Genomic DNA, 23,240 nt, shown 5'->3' with positions numbered 1-23,240 from the left:
ATAGCCTTGCCGTCCCTCAGAGCCTCTTTCCATAAATCCTCCAGCGGAACGAGCTTCAAGGTGATCTTCTCCCCTTCCTGCCGCAGGCCCGTCAAACGCCCCTGCAGACCCTCAATGTCTTTGCGCGCCATCCGTTTCTGACACAGGAAAAGGGGTATGAACTCATCGCTTCCGCCGGGAGACGGATACACGCCTTTCTGCAATGTCTCTCCATCTTCGTGCTCTCCCAGCAACCCGAGTGCGAGAGAGGTCATGTCGATGAGCTCATCCTGCGGGATCGTCAGGCCTGTTTCCTCCTGGATCTCCTTCGCAGCACCACCAGCGAAAGTACCGCTCTCGTCCAACATCCCAGCGGGGATCTCGGGGAAGGCGAGCGAACCAGCAGGTATCCGCGGCTGGATGGTCAAGATAACGCGTTTCCCGTCTTCAGAGGATGCGGGTATATCGTCAGGTTGGAGGATGAGCTGGAAGAATAATAATGGAGAAGAAAGGTTTCGTCGTCAACTCCGGATCAGGAAAAAATGATAAGATAAGCTCGCGTCGCCAACCCTCTTGGCCAAACTTACCAGCATGCCGACGCTGCCGCCTCTGAGGAAGACACTACCGGGCAGCGTTTCGCCCTTGTCGTTGGACACCTCGGCTTTCAGCTTCAGGAAACCCAGACGGCCGCCCTTGAAGAAGTCAACGGCCTGGATGTCGATCTTGCGGAGGACGTAAGGTGCGGAGTGGAACTCGTGCGATGCGTTCCGCTGTCGCGCCAGGGAGCGCTGCAGAGTGGATAGCCATATCTTGAACGCTGGGAATCCCAGGAGCTGGTCCTTGGAGAGGTCCGGTGTGGAGTTGACTGTAAGCGGAGCAGCGGCCCCTTCATCGATCGTGAAGCTTGACATTGTCCTTCGTCCGGCAATGGCTCCAACGGAAACGGGAACGAAGCGCGGTTTCAAGTGCCGAGATATCAGCCACAGTCTTGACCCCATACATATATGCCGAGTCGGAGGCCTCCCGATGCTCAGTTATGGGGCAGCAATTAAACGATGGTGGTGGGGTGTCCAGGCCATCATGGTCAGGAGTTGAGATAAAAAGGCAGAGCCCCGGGCATCTATGACGTCGCGATCCCACAGCGGGCCCAGCGCAGGGAACGACTGCCGATCCAACCTTTTCTTTCCAGGGTTACGATGACTTATGTATCCGGTCAAAGACATGCATGAACACACCTCGATGCATCAGAGACAGATGCATGCGTCCGATCCTACGTTCCACGTCCATAGATGTAAGCATGGATGTATCCTGTATCGCGGCCTCGTAGATGCTCGGGCTCCCCCTCATGCAGCGGGGTCAGGCGTACAGCGTACAGGTACGAAGCTCGCCAACATCGCTGGCCGGCGCCACAACGGGATCCGGATAACAAGCCCAAGGTGCCTGAGCATCGGCGCCGCCCGCGTGGCGGCCTTGATTTAGGCCAGAGACAGCTTGGAGCAATGTCCGGTTGGCCTGCTCGCAAACGTTGTTCGGACGTCAGCTGCTGGTGCTGGTCTTCGCTGTCCGACTCCGCGGTCGCGAGATCCCAAGTATCAGCAGTCGAGGTGTCCTCCCCTCCGTCGTGTATTCCCCCCCTCTTGGGATGTACAGTGCCAATAGGCCAGAGATCCTATATTCGATGTCTTGATAGCCCCTGCTGCTGCTGTTGCTGTCGTGTCGTCGTGGCCGGCTGCTGGGCCTAACCCGACCTTGACCAGGCCGTGCGGTCATCACATCACCATTCCGGCTCCGACATCTAATCTATATATGATCCACCTTGCTGTCATTTCCAGGCAAAAACAGCCGCAATCTCGTGACCGCACAATTCTCTGCACTTCTCTGCCCGTCCTTCACTGTCTGAACGCAACGTCGTAGGGCTCTGGGAGCCCACTGGTAAGTCCTCTTTGTTGAATTGTCTCTGGAACTGTGAATGGATCTGATCGCAACGCTACAGACGACAGCGTTGCGACAACGTGCGGCGAAAAGCGACCGGGCTGTTGTTTTGCTCTTCCTCTCTGGGCTTCTTCCTGGTTTTTCTTCGCTTCCTCAATCCTTCTCTCTCTCTAAAAGAAAAAAAAACATGTCCTCTTGCTCTCCTGTCTCTTTATTTCCATCCTGTGCGAACAAACATGCTCCTGAGTGCCACTCTCTGAGCGTCTCGAACTGCGACTCCTGGGCTGATCACAGGCCCCTTAGCTCTGCGTCCATCAATCGCTGTCCCTAGTTGAGGGCAACGGCATCTCGAACACAAATCATCACACCAGCTGCTGCTTGACGTGCTGGAGGCTGTGGTGTCTACGATCATATCAAGACTGGTATTGTCTTTTTCCTTGGTCCTATTCACTGCGTCGTTGACCCCTCACACTGGTATTGAATTATCAAGTAATTGTCAGTTTAATTGTCAATTTCTGCGTATTTTTCCTATTTTCTGGGTCGTTCCTTGCCTGTCACCTCGTCTCCAGTCACCTGCTCATCTTTTAGTTGAATAGAATACTAGAGAATCCGATTCAACAGTCCAGATTCTTCACGTTCAAGCCAACCGGGTCCTGCAGTCTTCGCTGGCAGGCGTTCAATCTCCCGGAAATCATTGCTGAAATCTTTTCTCACAGCATCTACATCACTGCTAATACCCCGAGTCTACTGGACAAGCGTGCTGCATCCCCTCTGCTACTCAGGGATCGGTTCAATCATCCCCATCTTTGCAATAGTATCATAACTCCGATAGACGAACCACAACTTGTCAGCATTGAGGTTTCCAGGCCTCTTTCCAGTTCGTTCTACACTGTCTCGGGCATATCTAACTCTTGAAGCTCTTTCCTTAGACTGCCAATGGAGAACATGGATGCAGTGTCTCATTCACCAGTCCAGTTCAGCGATCCTAGCATATCAGCACCAGCCGAAAACCCAGGAGCGCAGAATTTGACAGAGTATGGTTTGTGGCTCTTGAACCAGCGAAATCAAGCCTCTCAGCAGAGTGTTTATGAGACTCCTACCTCGGATACCCTTCCTAATGCTCAAGGTTAGACTTCTATCTCCCTGAGCGTGTTAATCCTCGATAATAAATCCTGCTAACAATCACGTAGACGAGATGAATCCTAACTTCTTCACGACCGCGGCTCTTGATGGCCATTACACTTGGTCTGGACCTAACAACCAGATGTCTGGGGTGTCTTCTCAGCAACCGAATCCTACATCTGTGATGAACCCTGTAATGGAACCTGTCAATCAAGGGGATTTGAGTCTCCTTGAAGATACAACAAGCGCAATCAACTATTCTGATCGCTTGCGTTCAGCTTTTAACCAGAGTTGGCAGGCGTATGAACAACTCGAAATGCACAGACGTTCGATGGCTATGGCTCGCGGAACTGCTCCTCAAGTGATGGGAACACCTGCCGTGTATGCTACCGGGCGACCCAGTCACCCTTACACACAGGCAGGGAGAGCATTGCCGCAGGGAGCCGTACCAGTTGTGCCGCCGCCGGCTTATCTTATGCCGCAGCCTATGCTCAGCTTCCAAGCCCCAACAGACGCACAGAACGTGTCGAATATCGGGCTCAATGGATATTTGCTTCCTCCATCTCGCCCAAACCCGCAGCTTATGCCTGCGGATGCCGCCGCGGCTATTGCCCAGCAGCGCAGACGCCAAGCTCAGCAGGCTCAAGCTCAAGCTCAAGGCCAGAATGTAACTTCAGATGGAACGACTGCAGCTGGTCAACCCCAAGCGCAGGCTAGTGCCCCGAATACCCGTCGCCGTGCTCGTCGCGCAGACGATCCTGGCTTGCATCATTCACGACGCCCATCGCCTCCACGGTACGAAGGCAGGACCTCGCAGGCCGCAGCGGTTCAATACTCGGAACTCGCAAACCCAGCAGCTAGAAATTATGCCGCTTACTCCATGCTCACTCCGCAGCAGCGTGCCGTTCTAAACCAGCGCCTGCAACTTGAGAATATCATGCGCTTGCGTGAGGACACGGAAGCTCTGCGTCTGTATCAGCAGAGACTCTACCACGAACAAGCGGCCGCTGCCGCTGAGCCAGCTCCGCCCTCGAAGGGCCTCGATAATATGAACGATGGGAGGCCAGAACCGAAAGAAACGGAGGAGATGATGGTGAATCTGGAGTGCAAGGCATGCTTCAGCCAGCTCGTCGATACCGTGGTGCTCCCCTGTGGACACGCGATTCTCTGCCGCTGGTGCGCTGACCAGCATATGCCGTCGAGCCGGGCTGATAAGACGCGTCCGAAGGGACACGCTACGTGCCCGATGTGTCGTAAGCCCGTCAAGCAGAAGGTAAGGCTTCCAAGGTCATATACCAGTCAAGCACACGTATATTGACCGTGTTTTTAGGTCCGAATCTACCTTTCCTAAACCGCACCCCCCCCCCCCCCGCAAACGCGTCAGAGGCGGTTTCTACCTAGCACTATATCTCGTGAACACCCCGACACCTTTCCATCCGGATTTCAGAGTCAGTCGCCGTCCATCTAAGAATCAGTATCATCCCTTCAAATCTCGATCCCACCTCCCAAGAACTCGCTATCGACTTTCTATCTCGCATCTTTTTCTGGTTTCCTGCTCCATAAATTGTCTTTCGGCTGCTTTCAAGATGAGCCAGCAGAAGAGCTCTGCCTATTAGCCTGCTGAGCGGGGTTCTGAACCCGCTATGATCAGCTATATCAGGCCATCTTCAGATCTCTCAGCTCTTCCTTTTACATCAAAATCAGCACTTCAAGTTCATCAAGGAATGTCTGTGTGATATCGATGATCTGTTTCTTTTATCTCGTGCCTCCATATAATATGAACCGGGAATGCCAGGGGCGTCTTCTGGAAATTCAATTGCTTTTCAGAATGCTCACGATTCGTTTTCTAATGCCTCACCATTTCCGACATCGATCTCCGATCAGTTGAGCAACATTTCCGGCACGTCTATCTGAGAGAGCTCTCTTGAGTGGTACCGCTCGGGATATGCCTCCACTTCCCGATATCCCCTCCTGACCCTCGCGCCAGTATCATGAAGTCCGTCGCTCTTACGTACAGTACTTACTATCTCGACAAATACATACTTCGGTGGCCGAAAATCGGTAGACTTGATTGGTGGACTTGACCGTGTGACGGACAATGGTCATATGTATTTTCTTTTTTCCCTTTTTCCCAGGTGATTAACTGTCTCCTTTCTTTTTCATTTCGACACTGATTGGTGGTTATTACCATAGCACCATAACTGCGATTCCTACGTCCCTATGCAGATTGACCATTTCCACCCAGAGAGGGCGAGCGAGACGGAAGATTTCAATCAATCAAGCTCACAGCTCGTCTCGTCATCTCAGTTAATGATCTCGGTGATCTCGATGATCTCACTCACGACCCCATACAGGGCAGCACAGAGCAGGGAATTATTTAGTCTGTCTTCGAGTACGATACAATCACATGTAAGGAGTTAGTTATTCCGATTGATTGATTGATAGGTAGTTAGTTCCTTTTAAATAGATTGCATTATTCAAATCTAGCCCACGCTTGATGTATTATCTCTGCCCGAGCTTAAGACTCTATCCTATCCTAAATTGATTATAGCAAGTAGTACTGTACATTGGCATCTCACATTCTCTGTTCCTCAACCAAGGAAATATGTGGAAAGCAAAGAAAAGGGACCAGTTTTAGGATGAGATCCGTAAAGAAAGCTGATAACTTGGTGACTTTGACCTAGCTAGCCGTATCTTCAGGGTCAAAGTATATATAGATTTGACATGGATGACAGCCTTCCTGTAAATTAGGTTAAACAATTCAATTTGCTCAACACTATCCTGTATATAATAAATATTCCTTCTTTGAATCACCAATTGATGTACGATCGCTCTGTACCTTTCTGTACATGTGGATTTTAAGAATGAGTCACGATAGGCCAGGACCCAAGCTTCTCTTGATAAGAACCTTCCAGTGTTATATAAAACAATCTCGTATCATATCAAGATCATGAGTCTATCAACTACCCGAACCATTCAAAGCAACCGGTCAACGTCAACATTCTATATCAATCTAGATCATGTATACCTAGGTACCTAACCTAAATGCATCCGTGTATCGGCTCAAATTCAATCCAATCTGCAGATATGAGCTTTGCTAAGCCATACTACCTATGCTTGTTTACTCCACTTCACTCTGACATAGCAAGTGCATAAAACCAGAGTGCTTTAAGAATACTGACACAAATCCCACCGAACGAGACGATACTTATTCTACAGAGACACATTGTTGTGCGCAGTACTACCATGGTCTCTCCCTCTCTCTGTCTGTGTGTGTATTAATCGGTGGAATTTTTTAACTCTCGGTTCTCGGTTCTGATTGCTGGAGAAATATAGTACGGATATAGCTAGCTAGCTAAGCTACCTACCTACTTAGACACAATGACTTGGTCCACATATATATGTATGTACGTGTGTATTCCATCAAATCAATTATGCCGTGCATATCATGTCATGCATGTTGCAGACTAGGTAGGTAGGTAGAATGGGTAGGTATGTCTTGCATCCTTTCATTTTTTTCCCTTCTTTTCATTTTCGCACCTTTCGTCTGGGGAAAGTAGGTAGGTACCTATGCACGTAATGTTTTAGATTCGTCTGCAGTTGTCATACTATCTATTATCTATTGAATGAAGAAGTATGGTCAGGTTTCAGCTTGTCTAGATTATGTATCTAAATATATTCTATGCCTAGATATCTTTTCCTTCTTTTCCCATTCGTTCCTGTATTTTTCAATGGGGGGGTACAAACAAGATATTAGCCTAAAAAAGAAAGATGGAGTATGTAGTATGTAGATAGGATAGACTAGGGAGCTTACGGTCAAATGGGAGAGAAGGAGAGAGAAAAAATTGACCAGTAGATCTTACAACCGGAGATAAGGAAAGTAAGAGCTGAAAAATTTGAAAAACTTGGAAGTGTTTTTTGACGGAGGAAAAGAAACATCTGTCAAATGGAAATTGGTGCACAGATACCTATCCCTGTTCAATTAAAGCCATTGTTAAGGGATGCCTATCACGTTCATGGTTGGAACAAAGTGTTGTAAACAGGTCTGAGGGCATTATCACCATCATCATCGTCATCGTCATCGGGCACCCTGGCGCCTGCCTCCTTGCCTCGAAGGAATGAATAGGTGGCTGAACATTCTCTCTGTTCATATGGCAAGGTATGGCAGCTGACAGTATTCTCTTCATGTTTTGAACTGAGGGAGATTCCTCGTCCGTTCGTAATGCATAACGATAATCTTGCGTCATGTCCGTGCGGAAGGTGGCGGAATCTTGGAATTGCCAATAGATTTTGACTTCCTGGAAGGCAACCGACCTGTGCGGCTGAAAGGGTTCATGGTCATGTTGATAAGTGGCATTGTGCACAGGTTACTAGGAGAGGGTTTGCTACGCTGCCTTCTGAGGTTGGGGTGCTTTAGGCGCTTTGATCGATCTTCGCAAGACAGGACGGGATACATAGCCGCGTGGGGTTGAGGCTGGGGGGCCTATGCTGCGGATGTACAGTACTTTACGATAGGAAATAGCAGAAGTACCCGATATTTCGCGGGAACTTTTCAGAAGATTAGGTTCGCATCTCACATCATCCGCACCGGGTAACCGCAATCTCAAATCAGTTTTTTGAGTTTGGGGAATATCAGCGTGTAAGCCTGATCGGGGAAATCCTTCATAGCTATATATAGGAGCGCAGTATTATTAGGTTGCCCCTTGGAAAGAACCGGTGATCGAGAACAGGCAGTGATATCGAACACGTGCGTCTGCCTGAAATCTCACACAGGTCGCGACCGCATTTCTAAAAGCCATATTGGTTCGTTATGCATGCCAGCCCCGCCAGCTGCATATTATTGGTTTTCTACCCACGTTCTAGATCAGCAGTGGCGGTTCCCGGAAAAAAAAGCATCAGGCTGCTGTAGCGCGGAGTGTTGATGTTGTACTCTCGAGCTGGCTGGGGTGATAATTGATTATGGACCATACACTGCGTCTGTAGTCAACATGGTCATCGTTACACTAGGCAACCGATTCATATGAATAACTCATGCGGCTAAGCAGAGAGCCTCTTTCGACTATGTCCCGCAGTCGGGAATACGGGTGATTTTCTTCTGTCTTGTCCTTCTTGAGTGTGGGGTATGTTCATGCGCGCGCGGATCTTGTGCAAATGCAAGATGACCGTTGCAAATCTAGGAGGGGTGGGTGAATCTCCGGGTAAAACAGCGGGTTTCTCCAAGGTACCTAGATAGTTGGAATTCGGGTAACGAAAGTCGTAGTTTCGTATGGAACATTCCTCTCCGTCAAGGCGACCGTCAGATTGCGCAATTCGCGTTGAGAACCAGGATATTCTTGTCAGAAGGTATTTGATGTTATCAGCTGTGGCTGGGAGGAAACTTGCTAACCCCCATGGGCCAGGTGCTCGGGTCGTGTTTCCAAGTACGGCCGGTCGCAGGTGTTAGGGAAGCGGGTGGGGATGGGATCATAGGATGGCGATGAAAAATTTACGGTTGTCCTAAATTCTCGCGTCACGTCAGTATCGTCCAAAACCCACCTACTCTTAACTCCACAGACAAATGAATCCTGCCGTATTTCGATCGTCAACATGGAGTGGAGGGGGGACAGACGTCAAGGGATTGCATCACATGGAACTGCCACGAGAACTTACGATCATCATATCCATCAGAGGAAGGGTTGGCAGCTAGGTCAAGTCTGCTTTTGTCAGCTGGAAAGATCACGCCTTCGAGTTGCTGATCCCTGAGCGCATTAGAACACTGTCACGAACCAAGGTCAGGCTCTTCGCGAAACCGCACTAGGAGCGATTCTAGGACAAGGGATGGTCTTAATCACGGATGAGAAGACAGACGAGGATCACCTTTAATAAAGGAGACACAGGGCAGAGGGCACCGTTGTTGTGAGCTACCGTGCATGCATAGAAGAGGTGGGCTCAGCGAAAGGGGTTGCCGGTTCGCATAGCAGGAGGCAACCGCAAGGCATCAAGAGTGTCTACTCCGTAGTAACCCGGGCCATAACACACGGGAACTAAGTATTGAATTGACGAGACTCTCCACCGGGTGCCCCGGCGTATATACGGAGTACACCTACTAACCTTATTATTACTGGGTTAGACTGTTAGACAGCACAATAGGTACCTAGGCAGCCATAAGGCGCTTGTAAGTAGGGGCCGCTACTTATGGGGCTGGGAGCGGGTATCCGTCGCCCTGGTTGTAGATCCTCCATTGCCTAAGAGCGCTATCTAATCTTCCATTAGGCGAGAAAACACTCAACTTTAGCATGACAAACGGCCATGAAAACGTTAATTTGGCCTGAAGTTCCCGATCACGCTGCCGAAAGAGAATGAGCGTGGCTTTTCAGCATATAGGTTCTATTATCAATTTCTAGATACGGATATCATCATCCGGATTCGATGTCTAAAAGTCGGCAACTCTCCAGAGTGGGCTGATAGGCAGATGCCAGATGCGCCAAGGAAATACATGCGGCTTTGAACTGTGCCGCAAGCGCTGCTGTGCCTCTGATTCACGGTTGTATCTATCTGGTTGGTGAATATTTGGTACTCTGTAGGGAGTACCCAGAGACTGGGTGCTAACAATTGGTCTATAGATGCGCCAGCGTTTGCTACCTAAGCATAGAGGATCCCCCAAAAGTAGGGAAGCCTTCGAAGGTACCTAGTATAAATCTTAGGGTGGGGGTTTTAACTACAACTTACCTAGAACAACTGTCCTTTGACATCACCTTGAGGATCTGCACCACATAACTTCATCCCATCATCTGTGATGATGTCACTGAAAGCGCACAGGAGGTGATTACTGAATCATGTTAACCATATCAATGCAGCCATAGCAGTGGAGATAACCTAGTAAACTGCCAGCGTGTCCTACGACTTCAAGTCACTCTTTGAGCATGATGTAGGAGGTAACTACTGAAATTTAGATAACTAGTAACTTAGTACCTACATGGCAACTCGATTGCCGTCTTCTCTTGCCTGAAATCTTTCCAGCCCAGGTAGCCTTTCTGCATTACCACGACATGGACCATCCCATTGGCTTTTATTATTTTGCTTTGCAACGTAGCAGTGCCAGACCAGGTTTCCTACATTGGAAAGTGTGAAATAGAGATCTGACTTGATAATGCAAGGCGCTCAGGCTTTAAGGGAGGCTGGGGCTGAAACGATCGATGTGGGACTATAGCCAGGCCATGCGGCAGCCAGGCTGCTCAGCTACCTGTCCCTCTAACTCTTTCTCCAGTTATTCGAACCCAGAGCGATTTTACTGATAGCCTTAGGTGACCACCAGCGTGCCTCACCTGGGCACGACTCAGGAGATGCTTGGCATTGGCTCTGGGGAGAACTACATCACACAATCGTTATTATTCATCGATCCTAGTATCGGACCGAATAGCAAGCCATTCAATTCTATTTGTGACCGACAAATCCCCGAACCTAGTTAGCAAAGCAGCCCAGATTCGGTTTTAATTTCGTCCGAGATTACCGAAAGGACAGTTTGAATGGATTGATTCGACCAGATTGCGCAAAGAAGAACCAGAATGGTTTAACTATGGTGCGTGGCTTTACAGGTCAAATCTGAACATCTGATGGGCTGCCTACCTGGACAAATCGCGAATCTCGACAATAGAAAATTGATTGTTTCATGCGGCACCCCCCGACGCCGCAAATATGGAGAAATTCGCTGCTGGGCAACGAAAAAAAGTTGCCTTGCTCATATTGGTTGCGGCGCAAAAAGGCTACGAGTGTTTTTGCTTTTCTTTGTTATTGTTAAGTCTCGAATGGACGGAGTAACTTACCGGAGTATGTGTATGCGATTTTTCAAAATTACCTGCCTCTTTTACGAGGTCTCAAATCCACTGCTTGGGTATCTGAAAACCGTTAGAGAGACGTGGACAGAGACCCAGTTCTGAGCCTTAGGATATGTCAGGTTCCTGGAGATGTGGAACTTTCAGAATAAGCTTACAGCACGAAAATAAAAAAAAACTCCGACACTAGAAGCTATGGTCTCATGTGGGTCTGCCGATCTCAAGGTGCAAACTGCCATATATTGCCATATCAAGCTTTCCTTCCCGTTGTGGGGTTGTGGATTCTTTGCGAAGTAATCCTCCGTGTGTAGGTATCCAAGGTAGATAGGTAGCTTCTGGTGGAAGCAATCTGCATCGAGTGCACGCTATTCCGTCGGTAGACACTGCGCAGGTATCCATTATACACTCTTTCATGCTTTTTTGAAAAGGGAAACACCAAATCATTTTTTTCTGGATAAGTTGGACATGCAATTACCCGGCTCCGGTTGGAGAGTAGTTTAAGGGCCGTTTTGCTTAGACGTTTATTTACTACGGAGGACGTGCAGGCACTTATGCATGCAAATCGTCAGCCAAACGAATCACATGTCAACCTGCGGGCGATCCTTGTAGATGGAGCCCCATATCTCTGGACCTCCTCCTTGAAAAAGCGTTATGCTCGTCCTTGACGTCCTGTCATCAGGACATGGGTTTCCATCCAAACCAGCGTGGCTGATGTTGTTACCCGGAAAACATTATTACACCCGCCGGCTATCCGTCCCGTCAGCCCGATTGCGAATCAGCGCTATTTAAAAAGCTGGTTTATCCATTTGGATCTGACGGAACTTCAAGGCAATCCTTCATATCGTTCATTAAAAAAAAAGCCGTTGCGATGAGCACTAAATCAAGGGTCTGCTGTAGTCTTATAAAGTCCCTGCAGGAGAATTTCATATATGACAAACAGATTCCCCAATTCTCCAATAGAAAGCAAACGTATCGATCGGAAGATAAATCCCCATAATTGGCTGCGAATTCTCCTGCAGTTTCGCGGTCGTAGATGAATCAAATTGTAACTTGACTGCGTCGGTCCGAAAAAAAAGTCACATTACCTATTATCCTGGAATGTTAGCTTCAAGTAATCGTATGAAGACGAATAACATACCGACTTATTTAGAATGTTAGCATCGCATATCAGGTGACTTTTTTTATGGCTGAATGAGCATGCCATACCATCATCCAGGTACTACTCCCATCGACATGTACTCAATCAAGAGATCAATCTGCATGAGATTGAAAGAAGAATGCAAAATTATAGCTTAAATAGGTAAGGTGGAAGAATTAGTAAATACCTAACATAAGTACCTGCCTAATAAAGAAGGGACTTAGTACCTAAGTCCAATGGATTGTCTTTGGGAAATGCCAAGCTTATTCCTCACATAGCGCAAATCTCTTCGGAAGTTTCACACCACCATACACAGTACCTTGAAGTCAATATAGTCTTTAGTCGGGGCTTTTTTTCTTTCCTGTTAGTGGTCTAAATGTCTCTTAAAAATACTATATGGGAATTTAAATCTTAACAGCTAGAACATCTCTACGACTACTTGCACCTGCGTAAGTAGTTACAGCCAGGATTTTATCAAATTACTTCAGGAAGTATGTTTCGACTGCATGCTTCTGGAAGCAGAAGTTTCAGGAAGATATTGCAAAAAAAAAGGACCAGTCGCTTTTTTTGAAGCCTGATACATGTCTTCTCTTCAGAGTCTTCTATTCCACGTCACTGGCCAAGCTTGAGCTGTCTTGATTATCTAGTTCTCGAATCGGACCAGTTCCAGAAGGCCCGTTTGTGGGTGTTTCAAGGCGGTCCGCATAGGAAATTGATCTCAACGGATGGTACAGAAATCATTAGTACCAGCTGGACCTATACCGTCCTCTCTTCGCATGAGAGGCGAGTGCTGGTTGCCTTTTCTTTCGTTTCTTGAGAGACACACGGAATCCTGCGGCCCCAGCCGGGTGTTGACAGGAATGCTGGAGATATCAGAAGGCGGGCAATAATGGTAAGTAAATTGCAGATCACCTTCCTTTGCAAACAATTCATACGTCAGGCTGCAGCGACCATCATTAGTATTGTGGCACCCGCACCACCAAATAGAACATCCGACTGCCTCCAGTTCCCGCGACTTCTCACCAAAACTATTTGAAGGCAGCTCAGCACGGTGCCATTAGTATGAAGAAGAATATATGCCCACGTATCAAAAGCTGGCGAGGGATTTTAGTTTGCTGGTTATACCTAAGATCAGACCAATAGGTTGTACGCTGAGACAAGGACGGTAAGTCAGATATAGGCACTAAAAGTTCGGGTGAAACTACCCGTTTAACACTGCCAATAGCCCGAAGGAGCGGACCTTGGGCGTTCAAGTGCCCGATATTCGGGTGAAGAAGAGCGCTCTGGCCTGCGCAGGATGGGTCCACGTAGGAAAATGATCTGCTGTCCAAGTCCGAGAGTCCCACGTTAATCATCGGAAAAAAGCTCCGAATGGCTGTAGATGACTCTCCCTTGACTTTCATCGGATGAAGGGTTTCTTTCACCCTTACCGCTTTATTCGTGCCGGGTGTGGGGAGGATCTCCGGTTCGGGAAGTATCCCTATGCTGTTTACCGACAATTTTCCAATCTTTCCAAGTCTCTCTGTGTGCCGTGCACCTGTAAGAGCCCCAAGATAGGGATATAGTGATTTGAGAACCTCCATGAGTGTCGCTCTGCTGTCCACTTCTGCTGGTTCGGTCGCACAATGCTTCAAGGAATTGATAGCCACTAATTGAGCGGCTAGCCACCTAAAGAGAGCAACATTCGGGCTCAGCCCGAACCCCGCGGCTATTCCAATTGAGCGGATCCGCATCAGTGGGCGCCAAGGCGGCGCAAATGTTAAGTTCTGAACTGCCGCCTGCGAAATTGCGAATATCACAGTGGAGTTGCCTTAGACGGGTGTAGAATTGGGTGACAGCCAGTAGTGGCGAGTATGGGTAACAATAAGTAAGGGCTCAGCGAAGTTTCTTGTCAGCCGAACAGGCACTTGCCGATTCCAGATTGGTAGCCTAGTCAATTTCATGTCGCCACCCGTAGCAGGGAGCACTCTGTGCAAGTGATTCGTGCTGTCCGAGTTTGAGTGCCCGATGATAGCGTTGGTCTTGAGCCAGTTCAAACGATGCAGAGCTCTGCTGGACATAGACGTGGTATGCCAACTTCGTAGTCGGATATTCTGCACCTATTCTCCTCTCAGCTCTATAAGTCGTATTAAACACTGAAGATGTCCTTTGTAGTCCAACTTGTAGTAGGAAAACAGCACGTGCGGGCATAATTCTCTGAGACCCAGCGCAGTAAGGATGACAGTTAGAGACCCACGAAGATATATTATATGTACGAGTATATAAAGCAGAGAAGACAACTCTTAAATGAAAAGATATATAAACAACTTAGGAAGTGATGTGGTATACGGCTTCACAGGGCCAAGTACGTCGTTCTCAGCATCCACTTGGTCATCACCGTTGTTGGCCAATCAGAGAAGAAAAGATAATAAGATCGTAGAGGAATTTGTAAAAAGACTAGGCTGCTTCTAGAAGCGAATGGAGACCTCTGGATGGTTGGAGTCGATGTCAGTATCAGATGTGTCAGAAGGTGTACACTAAAGACTTCAAACTTAAGATGATCTGGACATCTAATAAGGATGGACAAGGACGTAGGGTGAAAGATCAGTGGTTTGGGGTATCCTCCAGAGGAGGGAGGGATTCCATATAAGGCAGCCTTGCGGCTGAACATGTTTGTCTTGGACTGGGGACAGCCATTACTCCATACAGCCTCAAACTGTAGACTACCTAGGTAGTGTTCTTTCCAGCGTTCTCATCAGACTTAGAAAGGTTCAAGGGACGCATCGGGACGAATAAATCATGCGGCACGTCGTTTGCTCTATATTGTGTTCAATTGTAACATAAATCTCTGGGAAAAACGAAGATCCACCACAGCACGGTAGTCAGCTCTGTAAACAGCACAGATAGATTTCGCATTGCTAACACCCAGTGGCGCACTCTTTCCCTGCTTTGAAGGGCCTGTGAGCCCAGCTTACGAAAAATACATGTATGTCCTCATGGGGGAATTTGCAATTCTGTCCACGGGTGATTTTACCACTAGTATGGAAAGCGGGCCGTTTTACCTATGACGTGCCGCGCCCCAACTCAACCCGAATTCTTTCCCGGGCAAATGCGTAAATCGCCCCTAATGACTGCCTACAACCACCCTTGACAGCCCGCAAATGGTTTGCCCTCTTTTAAGGCGGCAGATTGCGGCTCAAGCAGCCTGGTTTCTTACCAATACTGCTAATGGTACTTACATTCCAGGTGCTAAAGTCTACCTAGGTAGATAGTATATATAAAACCTCCATCAGAGATGATTAACTTGATGAAATAGAAACTTGCCTTTTAATTGCTGAAACTCGCTTTTTTGTCTGGTAAGTGAATGCATTTCTCCTTTTTCTTGCACGTTGTCAATGTCCTTCACAGCTGTGATTCTCCAAACCTTCCCCTTTATCGAACGCTTCTCTTGACATTTTTCTTTCCTACGAAGCTTCTGAGGTCTTTTTTTTTGCGTGATGTTTAGCTTCTTTGCACTCCCTGTGATTGAACTCGTCCATTTCCGACTTCATAGACACATGGTATCTGGACTTCGATCGGCAACTAATGATAATCCGTGTCAGATGATCCGCTCATCTTGCATGTACAATCAGCGATCCCGTTAGGGAGAAGTGGATCCGTTATTGCCGAGAAACAGAATCTTTAAGGCGCGCCAAAGTCAGCATGCAATACCCTACTGGTCCCGGCGGACCAATGAAGATAAATAATGAACATTGTTTTCCTCAGTAAGACCCCCTGTGTATAACTCTTCGTTGCTTCTGACATCCCCGTAGGAGAAGGAGATCGAGGGGGCACATGCATTCAAATTCATCGACCGCCAAATCAGCCTCAGTCGAACGGCCATCTTCTGCCGAAGTTTTACCTGACGCATCCCGTTTTGAGAATCTCAAGATTCGGGGAACAAGCAAAGCTTCTGCAGAGCCTGGCCTTTCTAGTGACGGCGCCGAAGACACGCCGTCATCTAGTCAGACGACCCCTCAAACGGCCAACGAAAGACGGAAAAGGCCCGCCAGTACCCTGGATTACTCAACTACCGAGCAAGCGGCTGAAATTGGGATAGGCTGGAACTATGTGCCGCCAAAGATGCTTCCGAAGCCTGCAGAAGGTCCGAATGAATTTGACCGTGGTCTTTTACCTTCAAGAGAGCGGAAGGTTCCTTTTAACCCAGAATCGGACGATGTTAGCAGAAGAGCTTCTTTGGGTAATTCCAACCACAATTCCAATGGATGCAACACCGCTGCTGCCACGCCCCCAAGGAGGTGTGGTTCTCAGACGTATACGCCTCGTCAAAAACGGCAGCATGTGTATCATAATGCACCAAGTCAACACCATGATGCTATTAGATCGTCAGGACCATTAAGAGGGGATGGTATTTCAGTCACTTCAGGGCACACCACATGCGAAGGGATGTTTCTCCAGCCGGAAACACATCCAATAACAGAGGAGCAATTAATTAATGAGGTCCGCGGCATATATGCTGGTTTAGTCATGGTTGAGAAGAAGTGCATGGAAATCGACAAGCAACAATCGCAGACAAAAAGTGAACTCGAGGATGTCCAGTGGCAGGCACTTATTGCTTTGCATCGAACGCTTCTACATGAGCATCACGACTTCTTTTTGGCCTCTCAGCATCCTTCAGCCGGCCCCGTGCTGAGAAAACTGGCTGAAAAGTATGCCATGCCCGCACGCATGTGGCGCTACGGAATCCACTCTTTTCTGGAATTACTACGGCATCGACTCCCTGACTCCTTGGAGCACATGCTCACCTTCATATACCTGGCATATTCCATGATGACATTGCTTTTGGAAAGTGTCCCGACCTTTGAAGAGACATGGATTGAATGCCTCGGGGACCTAGCAAGATATCGCATGGCCGTCGAAGAGGCAGACATGCGAGATCGCGAAGTCTGGGCTGGAGTAGCAAGGTATTGGTATAATAAGGCAGCAGATAAGAGTCCAGACGTTGGAAGAATTCAGCATCATCTTGCTGTGCTTGCGCGTCCGAACATTGTGCAGCAGCTCTTCTATTATACGAAATCATTGGTCAGCATCACTCCCTTTCCAAGTGCCAGCGACAGTATACTTCTCCTCTTTAATCCTCTCCTGGATCCCTCAAGAGCAGTTAATAATCGCCATCCTCCGCTCGCTACTGCCTTTGTGAGTGCACATGGGGTTCTCTTCACCAAGGGCTCCGTTGATCGATTTATTAAACTTGTCGACGAGTTCCTATCCCTCCTCGACAATTACATTGGCCGAGTTGGAGCGCTGTTTCGCGAACAAGGTGTCTATATCGCGTCGGCGAACTACGCTGCTATCTTTGAATATGGGCAGACAAATGCCATAATGCCGGACATGTTTGATCATCAGAAAATCAAGGCAGTGTCATTTCAGACAACATATGAGTCTGCTCAACGATTTTGGGGGAATCTCGACAACACATCATGTTCCGAAAGTCGTTTGATCTCTCAGGTCGACTCTGCAACGTCAGGAGATGTCCAATTCTCGAACTCCATTCAGATAATTTCTTACGGATCTTATCTTGCATTTTCAACGTTAGCGATAATACTTCGGCGGATTGGTGATAAAAATGTCCTTCCGCACGTTCACATCTCGCTAGCATTTCTCTGGTCTTTGGCACTGAACCCAAAGAGTATGAAGTACATTCAAACAGAGGTTCCATGGGCACAGATTGCGGTATTCCTCAGCACGTTGATTCGCCGTGATACAGATGTCGCCAAAGTCGAGAGTGATGAGTTTCCCCGTTCTGAGTCCGGCACTATGCAGCAATTGCCCGAGGATTTTCTTATCCGTGGTCAGGCGTGGAGCCAGCTCTACTACCCCGACAGGTTCTTCGAAGACTCTATCGTTGACGACGAGGAGCGATCTATTGAGCTTCCCTCAATTGTGGTACCACGGACACACCGATGTCTGTGGCTAGGCGTACGCATTGCAACAGTAAGCTCCATGGTTGACAAGTCGCCATTGTAATTTCTTCTGACATATGACGAAGTTCAAACGCTGGATTACATATAACTATGAAACCAAGCACTTCTCAGCCACGCCACTAGCCTTCGAGCTCGAGAATGCCGCAAGAGAAGCATATCCCTTCGATTGCACATCGAAGACCCTATCACCTGAGCTGCGAGATAGCGATGCGAAGATGACAGACGTGTGATCTCATCATAACCTGCTTCCTTAAGTACCATCTCGGACCATACTCAACTCATAGACACGCTTGAGAAGGCTGCGTACTGTAAGTCAATATCTTTGGAACTTTAGTAGATATGTTTCCAACAGGCGTGCAGGTGTTTCATTTCTGACCAAGGCATTATGTGGAAGAATGCCAAGGTCTTCATTGTCGGCCTTGTGGAAGATCGTTACAATGAGATCCGAAGTCTTTAGTCGAGGTTTCCCGTGCCGGGATATTCCTGATGTCCACACATATACGATTTCAACAATGCTCCGGGTTATCCTCCTTCGGAGGCTTCCGTCACTGGAATCCGCTTATTGGACGGTTTGTCTGGAAGCAGCTTTCCCTCCTTTAAGAGGAGAAATGTGAGAAAAAAGTATGCTCAATTCATCTCGGAGCATATTTATGTACGTCGCACCACTGAGTTGCATTTACATCACCATCATCTGTTTTGCTTAACGTACGTAACTAAATCAATACGTCTTTCTTAAACCATATAAGCTTCGCATAGCATCTTGATATTGTTGCTTTCTTTGGTAAGCTGATGCGCGGCACAGTTTTACACATTGAAACAGGTTACACTGTTTCCGTCATGATAGAGCGTAGGGAATTATGGGAACCGTGAGCGCATGGCTTAGGTAGGAAAGAAGGAGTAGAAAAGGGAAATTGAAGTTGAGAGATTAACCAAGACAGCACCCTACGACTCGAACAGAGGGAATGGGAGCTTGGCGGTTGGACTGCGTTGATACTCGTGATCCTCGAACCCAGCTCCTAAGAACGCGTACAGGAAGAACCTACACTCTCTGTACGTCTGGACAGAGATGTCGTTCTCTATGCTCTCCCTGCAGCCTACTATACGGCCAGTAAGAATCCGGAGGTCGTTCACTAAAGTCGTCGCAGGAAAGGACCCGCCCGTGTTCCTTGATCGGGAGTTGATCTTGCTAGTCAGTTCAACCAGAAGCGGGATTCTTTCCGATATGTGCAACCAGTGTCCTTGAGCATATTTTGTGAACTCCTCTCCTCCAATGACGTCGATGAATCTGGAATTTTGGATGTACTCGATTTCAGAAATAATCGAGCGGAGACACGTGGCTAACTCGCCTGCTAGCCATCCTTCCTCAGTAGAAGGATGTAGATCTGTGCCAGCGACACTGGTGTAAAGCCTGGAGCAGGTCGTTCTAACATTATATAGGCCGCTCTCGAATTCCTCCACGGTGCGAGACGCTGCAGGGACTTCAAATTTAGATCCAGGCTTCACATTTCCCTGTAATTCCGGGTTTGCATAAATTCTTGTCCATTCTTTCGCAGTGCGGGTGAAGCTTTCTCGATTCTTTCTGAACTCCTCCGCGACACCAGGTTCAATAGCATGCAAAGGATCGGGCGATGGTGTCACCAAAAGTTCTCGAAGTATTGCTAGCCAGCATGTAAAGGTCTCGTCTGGACACCAAGGACGATTTTTGTAAATACGATCAAGAAGCCCGGGAATGGCCTCACCGGTACTTCGTGAGATGTTGGGGTGGTATATCTTAGTTTCAAAATTCCAATGTAGAGGCTCCATGGGATATTTAGCGGGAACCCTGGCTCTGACATGGAATATTCCTCCCTCATAAGGGGTCTGTATTGGTCCCTCGATTGTCGCACGCCATTCGTATACATTGTCTCCGATGGGAGCCATGCTGCATCCGCGCGTGGGGAGAATGGAATCGAATGCCCCTGAAAACGTTGTGATTAAATCCTTGAGTTCCAGCTGCATCCTGCGTTCCAGATTGATGGCTCGTGGTCTTGTTGATAGACGCGCCAGCACATTCTTACAATGGGCTAGGTCGTCTATCCGAAGAGATTGAATAAGACTGCCAGTCGCTTCCATGGCTTCTAACAAAGCAATACTTTGGCTACCAGAGAGGAAGGGTGCGTTTCGAGTCTGGTCATCCAAATAACCCTCCAAGTCGAGAGCCTTTGTGCTCTCGAGGAAATCCTTAATCGTTGAAAGGTCCTGGTCACTCTGCTGCCTAGGTCTGGGCGATGGATGCGTCTTCTGCGCATTGCTGTACTCCATCCTCTCAGTAACAAGTAGCTCCATCCTGCTCGAGCGATCCTCAAGAGCTGATAGCTGCTGGCTAGCAACGTCAGAGATTCCGTTCTCATCCCCCATATACGCCGTTGATAATATCTCAAGAGCGTCAGTGTCGGCGCAGGTCTGGATTTCCTTGTATAATTCACGTCGATACGTCGACAAACGAGCGTGAGAAGCAACTGTGTCTTCAAATATATCGTTCAGCGATTTCAGATCTTCAATGAGCTTCTCGAATTTCTCCTTGTCCTGAATGACCCAGCGAGCAGGATGCGACAGGTTGTTTTTATTTTTCTTCCGGCTCGAACGCTTAAGGAGTTTTCGAAATATCCTCCCGATCGGCTTTGCTGTCGTCTCTTCGTCCGTCGAAGGAGGGGCCTCTCTCAACCCGTAACGCTGTCTCATTCTTTCCACATCCTCGATTAGCGAGTTGATGAGCTTAAGATATTTAGTCGTGCGGGAATCCAGAGGTTGTCCGTCATGTATAGCAGTAGCTGAGAGTTGTGTCGTTTCCGTGGCTTCAACATCCAACCCCATCACCTTGCCCAACTGGTAGACCCGTTCGCGTTCAAATTCAAACTTGATCTCAAGGATCTGGTAGTCGCGGTCCCTCGTCTGGGCCGCTGATATATATTTGAGGCATTCGATGCAAGAGTCGAAGAGTGTGGCAGCTGCGCTGATGCTGCCAATCGCAAAGCTGACAGGCTCCATGTCGTGCGGGCTTGCTGAACCGCTGCTAAAAAGATCACAACTGATATGAGCCCGCGGAGGCCACCAGATACTATATTTGCGTAATTAAGTCTTGGTATCTTCATTCAAGAAAAAAAGAATTGTAAGATAAGATCCGATTGAAAATCCATGGATGAAACGCAGCGCAGCGCCTTGTATCAGCCTTGGGGGCTGTACCAGGATCGATTGGTTTAGCGACGTTGTTGGTCCGCATGTTTGATTGGATGGCGCTTAGAAGCTATCAACGATGATGTGTCGACGAACTAGCGCGACTATTAGACCAGGGGATAATTAGACGCTTGAGAACGGATGATTCGACTTTATATATAGAATTGATCCAATATAACATCTCACAGTTTGGTAGATTTTGCTGTAATATGAGAATTGAGTGCTTGGTTGTGAATCTGCCCTTTCAATAGATCAGTACCGCGGTGAATGTATCGACAAAGTGCAGTTGCGCGGCTTGGGATGGATTCTAGTATGTATAGTATTGTTTATGTATGCATCAAGAATAATATGCAATTAGCATCCTAGATTGCAGGTAAAGGAAACATTATCGCCAATGCCGATAAATCCTGCAAGGAAGATACTACCAGGTACTACGTGTACCTAAAGCGCTTACATAGTCTAAACTGGGCGCTAGGTAGCATATATGTCTATATATAATGCTCGAGAGAAACAACTAGATCGTAGTATTTATACAGAGAGCCAGCTCTTACTGACAATAGCCATGAGACATTTACACTGACTCTATCCATGAAGGAGCCTTCAGAGTGAATCTCAGCAGGTCTTCACCAGCACAAGCCAGTGTGATCTATACTTCTTGACTTGAATCAACAGAAGTCTAGAAAATGCCAAAGTCTCTGAAGGCCTACATGAGTACTCGTCCATGATATGGTACAGTAGGTTTGAGCTTTAACAACATTCACTTAGAAACATATTAGTATTCGTTGAAAACTTATGCCTTCCTCCCCGCTACTATGCAGGGTTTATAATAGGTAACCATACATAAACGTTGAAGAATATACTACTAACAAGGCTAATTAATATTTATCCCGCTAGAAAGAGAAATGACCGGATACATATATTTTTGGCCCGTAACCTCAAATCAAGAGTGACAAAATATCAATATAGATAGTTTGAGAAATAGATCAAGTCGGGACCGTTCCCAAAAATCAATCGATCATGGATTAGGTACGTAGATAGATAGATAGACAGATTTAATACAGTATAATTACTAGACGGACAGACAGTGCAATTGCAATTACTCTTACAACCCACACACCTCCAAACCCGCTAATCACCCAACTCAACCCCAACTGAAGCTGTTAATTGGAAAGGAAAAGGTCTCCGGGATCCACAACAAATGATCTGCATTCCTGCAGAAAAAAAATTTCTTCTTCTCTCGTGTTCTCATTAGCATCTGACATATCACACGCTAATCAAACATCCCCATCCAATATCCCATACTTGGCAATTAGCAAGTTGAGCGGTCTGGGCCCCACATACTATAGCCTCACTTTTACAGGGAAATTGGATGGGACGGGCCACCGGTGAGATGGAACGCAGACCGCTTAGTCTATTTTTGTGCATGTACTGCATATATCATATCGTATCATGTTGTGTTATGTTGCGTTGTGTTGTGTCATGTTCATTGGCCTTTATAAGGTTCGTGTGTAGGTAGTAAACAGTGTAAAGAGTGCTTATCTGATCTCAATGTACATACACTATTTGCGGAGAAATCTTTAGTCAAGGCTAGCTAGGTATGTAGGACGCCTGTTTCCGTTGGAGTTCGCATCAGATCCAACTTAAGGGGCTTAAAGGGAGGGAGGAAAAGCTATGGTGGAATATTCCGCTGCCTGTGGTAAGGACAACATACCTCCTAGGTCAATACTTACTAGGTTAGGAATTCGATTAGTAGTTAGTAGACTTCAGTCTAGATCCGTCGCGTCGGTTGCCTTGCTCATGGGCCGTATGATGTCGTCATGCCAAGCAGCCGGGTCGTCGGGTACCTATAACATCTGATGGGGGGAGTCTATGCAAGATACATGGCATCATGAAAGAGCTGTCGGATTGTTAATGAGCAATATTCTAGAATCTTCTAATTTGGGCTGAAATGGATGCTCCAAATGGAGGTATGGACCAGTAGATTCTTCTGGTAGGACTCTTGCCTTATTGGCTACACAGCACGGTACAGATGGTGATGGATATTCGTTCATTGCCTATTGCATAGAACGTCTCTTCTCCAGC

General features: G+C 47.6%; 4 protein-coding genes across 4 annotated transcripts; 2 read left to right on the top strand and 2 right to left on the bottom strand.

Annotated features, from left to right (window-relative positions):
• Positions 1–55: 55 nt before the first annotated feature.
• On the bottom strand, positions 56–890 carry VTN00DRAFT_6037 (uncharacterized protein; the record flags this gene model as incomplete). Its single annotated transcript, XM_069432629.1, has 3 exons — positions 56–77; positions 163–464; positions 567–890. The coding sequence occupies 3 exons, from the start codon at positions 888–890 to the stop codon at positions 56–58; spliced, it is 648 nt and encodes a 215-aa protein (XP_069288469.1).
• Positions 891–2,847: 1,957 nt separating this feature from the next.
• On the top strand, positions 2,848–4,384 carry VTN00DRAFT_6036 (uncharacterized protein; the record flags this gene model as incomplete). The annotated part of the gene is made up of 3 exons (XM_069432628.1): positions 2,848–3,037; positions 3,102–4,306; positions 4,364–4,384. 3 exons carry the CDS (start codon positions 2,848–2,850, stop codon positions 4,382–4,384), a joined length of 1,416 nt encoding a protein of 471 aa, XP_069288468.1.
• Positions 4,385–15,122: 10,738 nt separating this feature from the next.
• Positions 15,123–18,559, top strand: VTN00DRAFT_6035 (uncharacterized protein; the record flags this gene model as incomplete). Its single annotated transcript, XM_069432627.1, has 7 exons — positions 15,123–15,225; positions 15,278–15,317; positions 15,594–15,725; positions 15,774–17,955; positions 18,011–18,169; positions 18,241–18,253; positions 18,306–18,559. 7 exons carry the CDS (start codon positions 15,123–15,125, stop codon positions 18,557–18,559), a joined length of 2,883 nt encoding a protein of 960 aa, XP_069288467.1.
• A 328-nt stretch (positions 18,560–18,887) lies between these two features.
• VTN00DRAFT_6034 (uncharacterized protein) lies at positions 18,888–20,972 on the bottom strand (the record flags this gene model as incomplete). The annotated part of the gene is made up of 1 exon (XM_069432626.1): positions 18,888–20,972. The coding sequence occupies one exon, from the start codon at positions 20,970–20,972 to the stop codon at positions 18,888–18,890; it is 2,085 nt and encodes a 694-aa protein (XP_069288466.1).
• Between the last annotated feature and the right edge of the window lie 2,268 nt (positions 20,973–23,240).

The sequence above is a fragment of the Thermoascus crustaceus genome (assembly GCF_041956765.1).
Source record: "Thermoascus crustaceus strain CBS 181.67 unplaced genomic scaffold VTN00scaffold_3, whole genome shotgun sequence".
NCBI lineage: Eukaryota > Fungi > Ascomycota > Eurotiomycetes > Eurotiales > Thermoascaceae > Thermoascus > Thermoascus crustaceus.
Note: the sequence above shows the minus strand (reverse complement) of the source record. Positions and strands in the feature narration are given on the sequence as shown.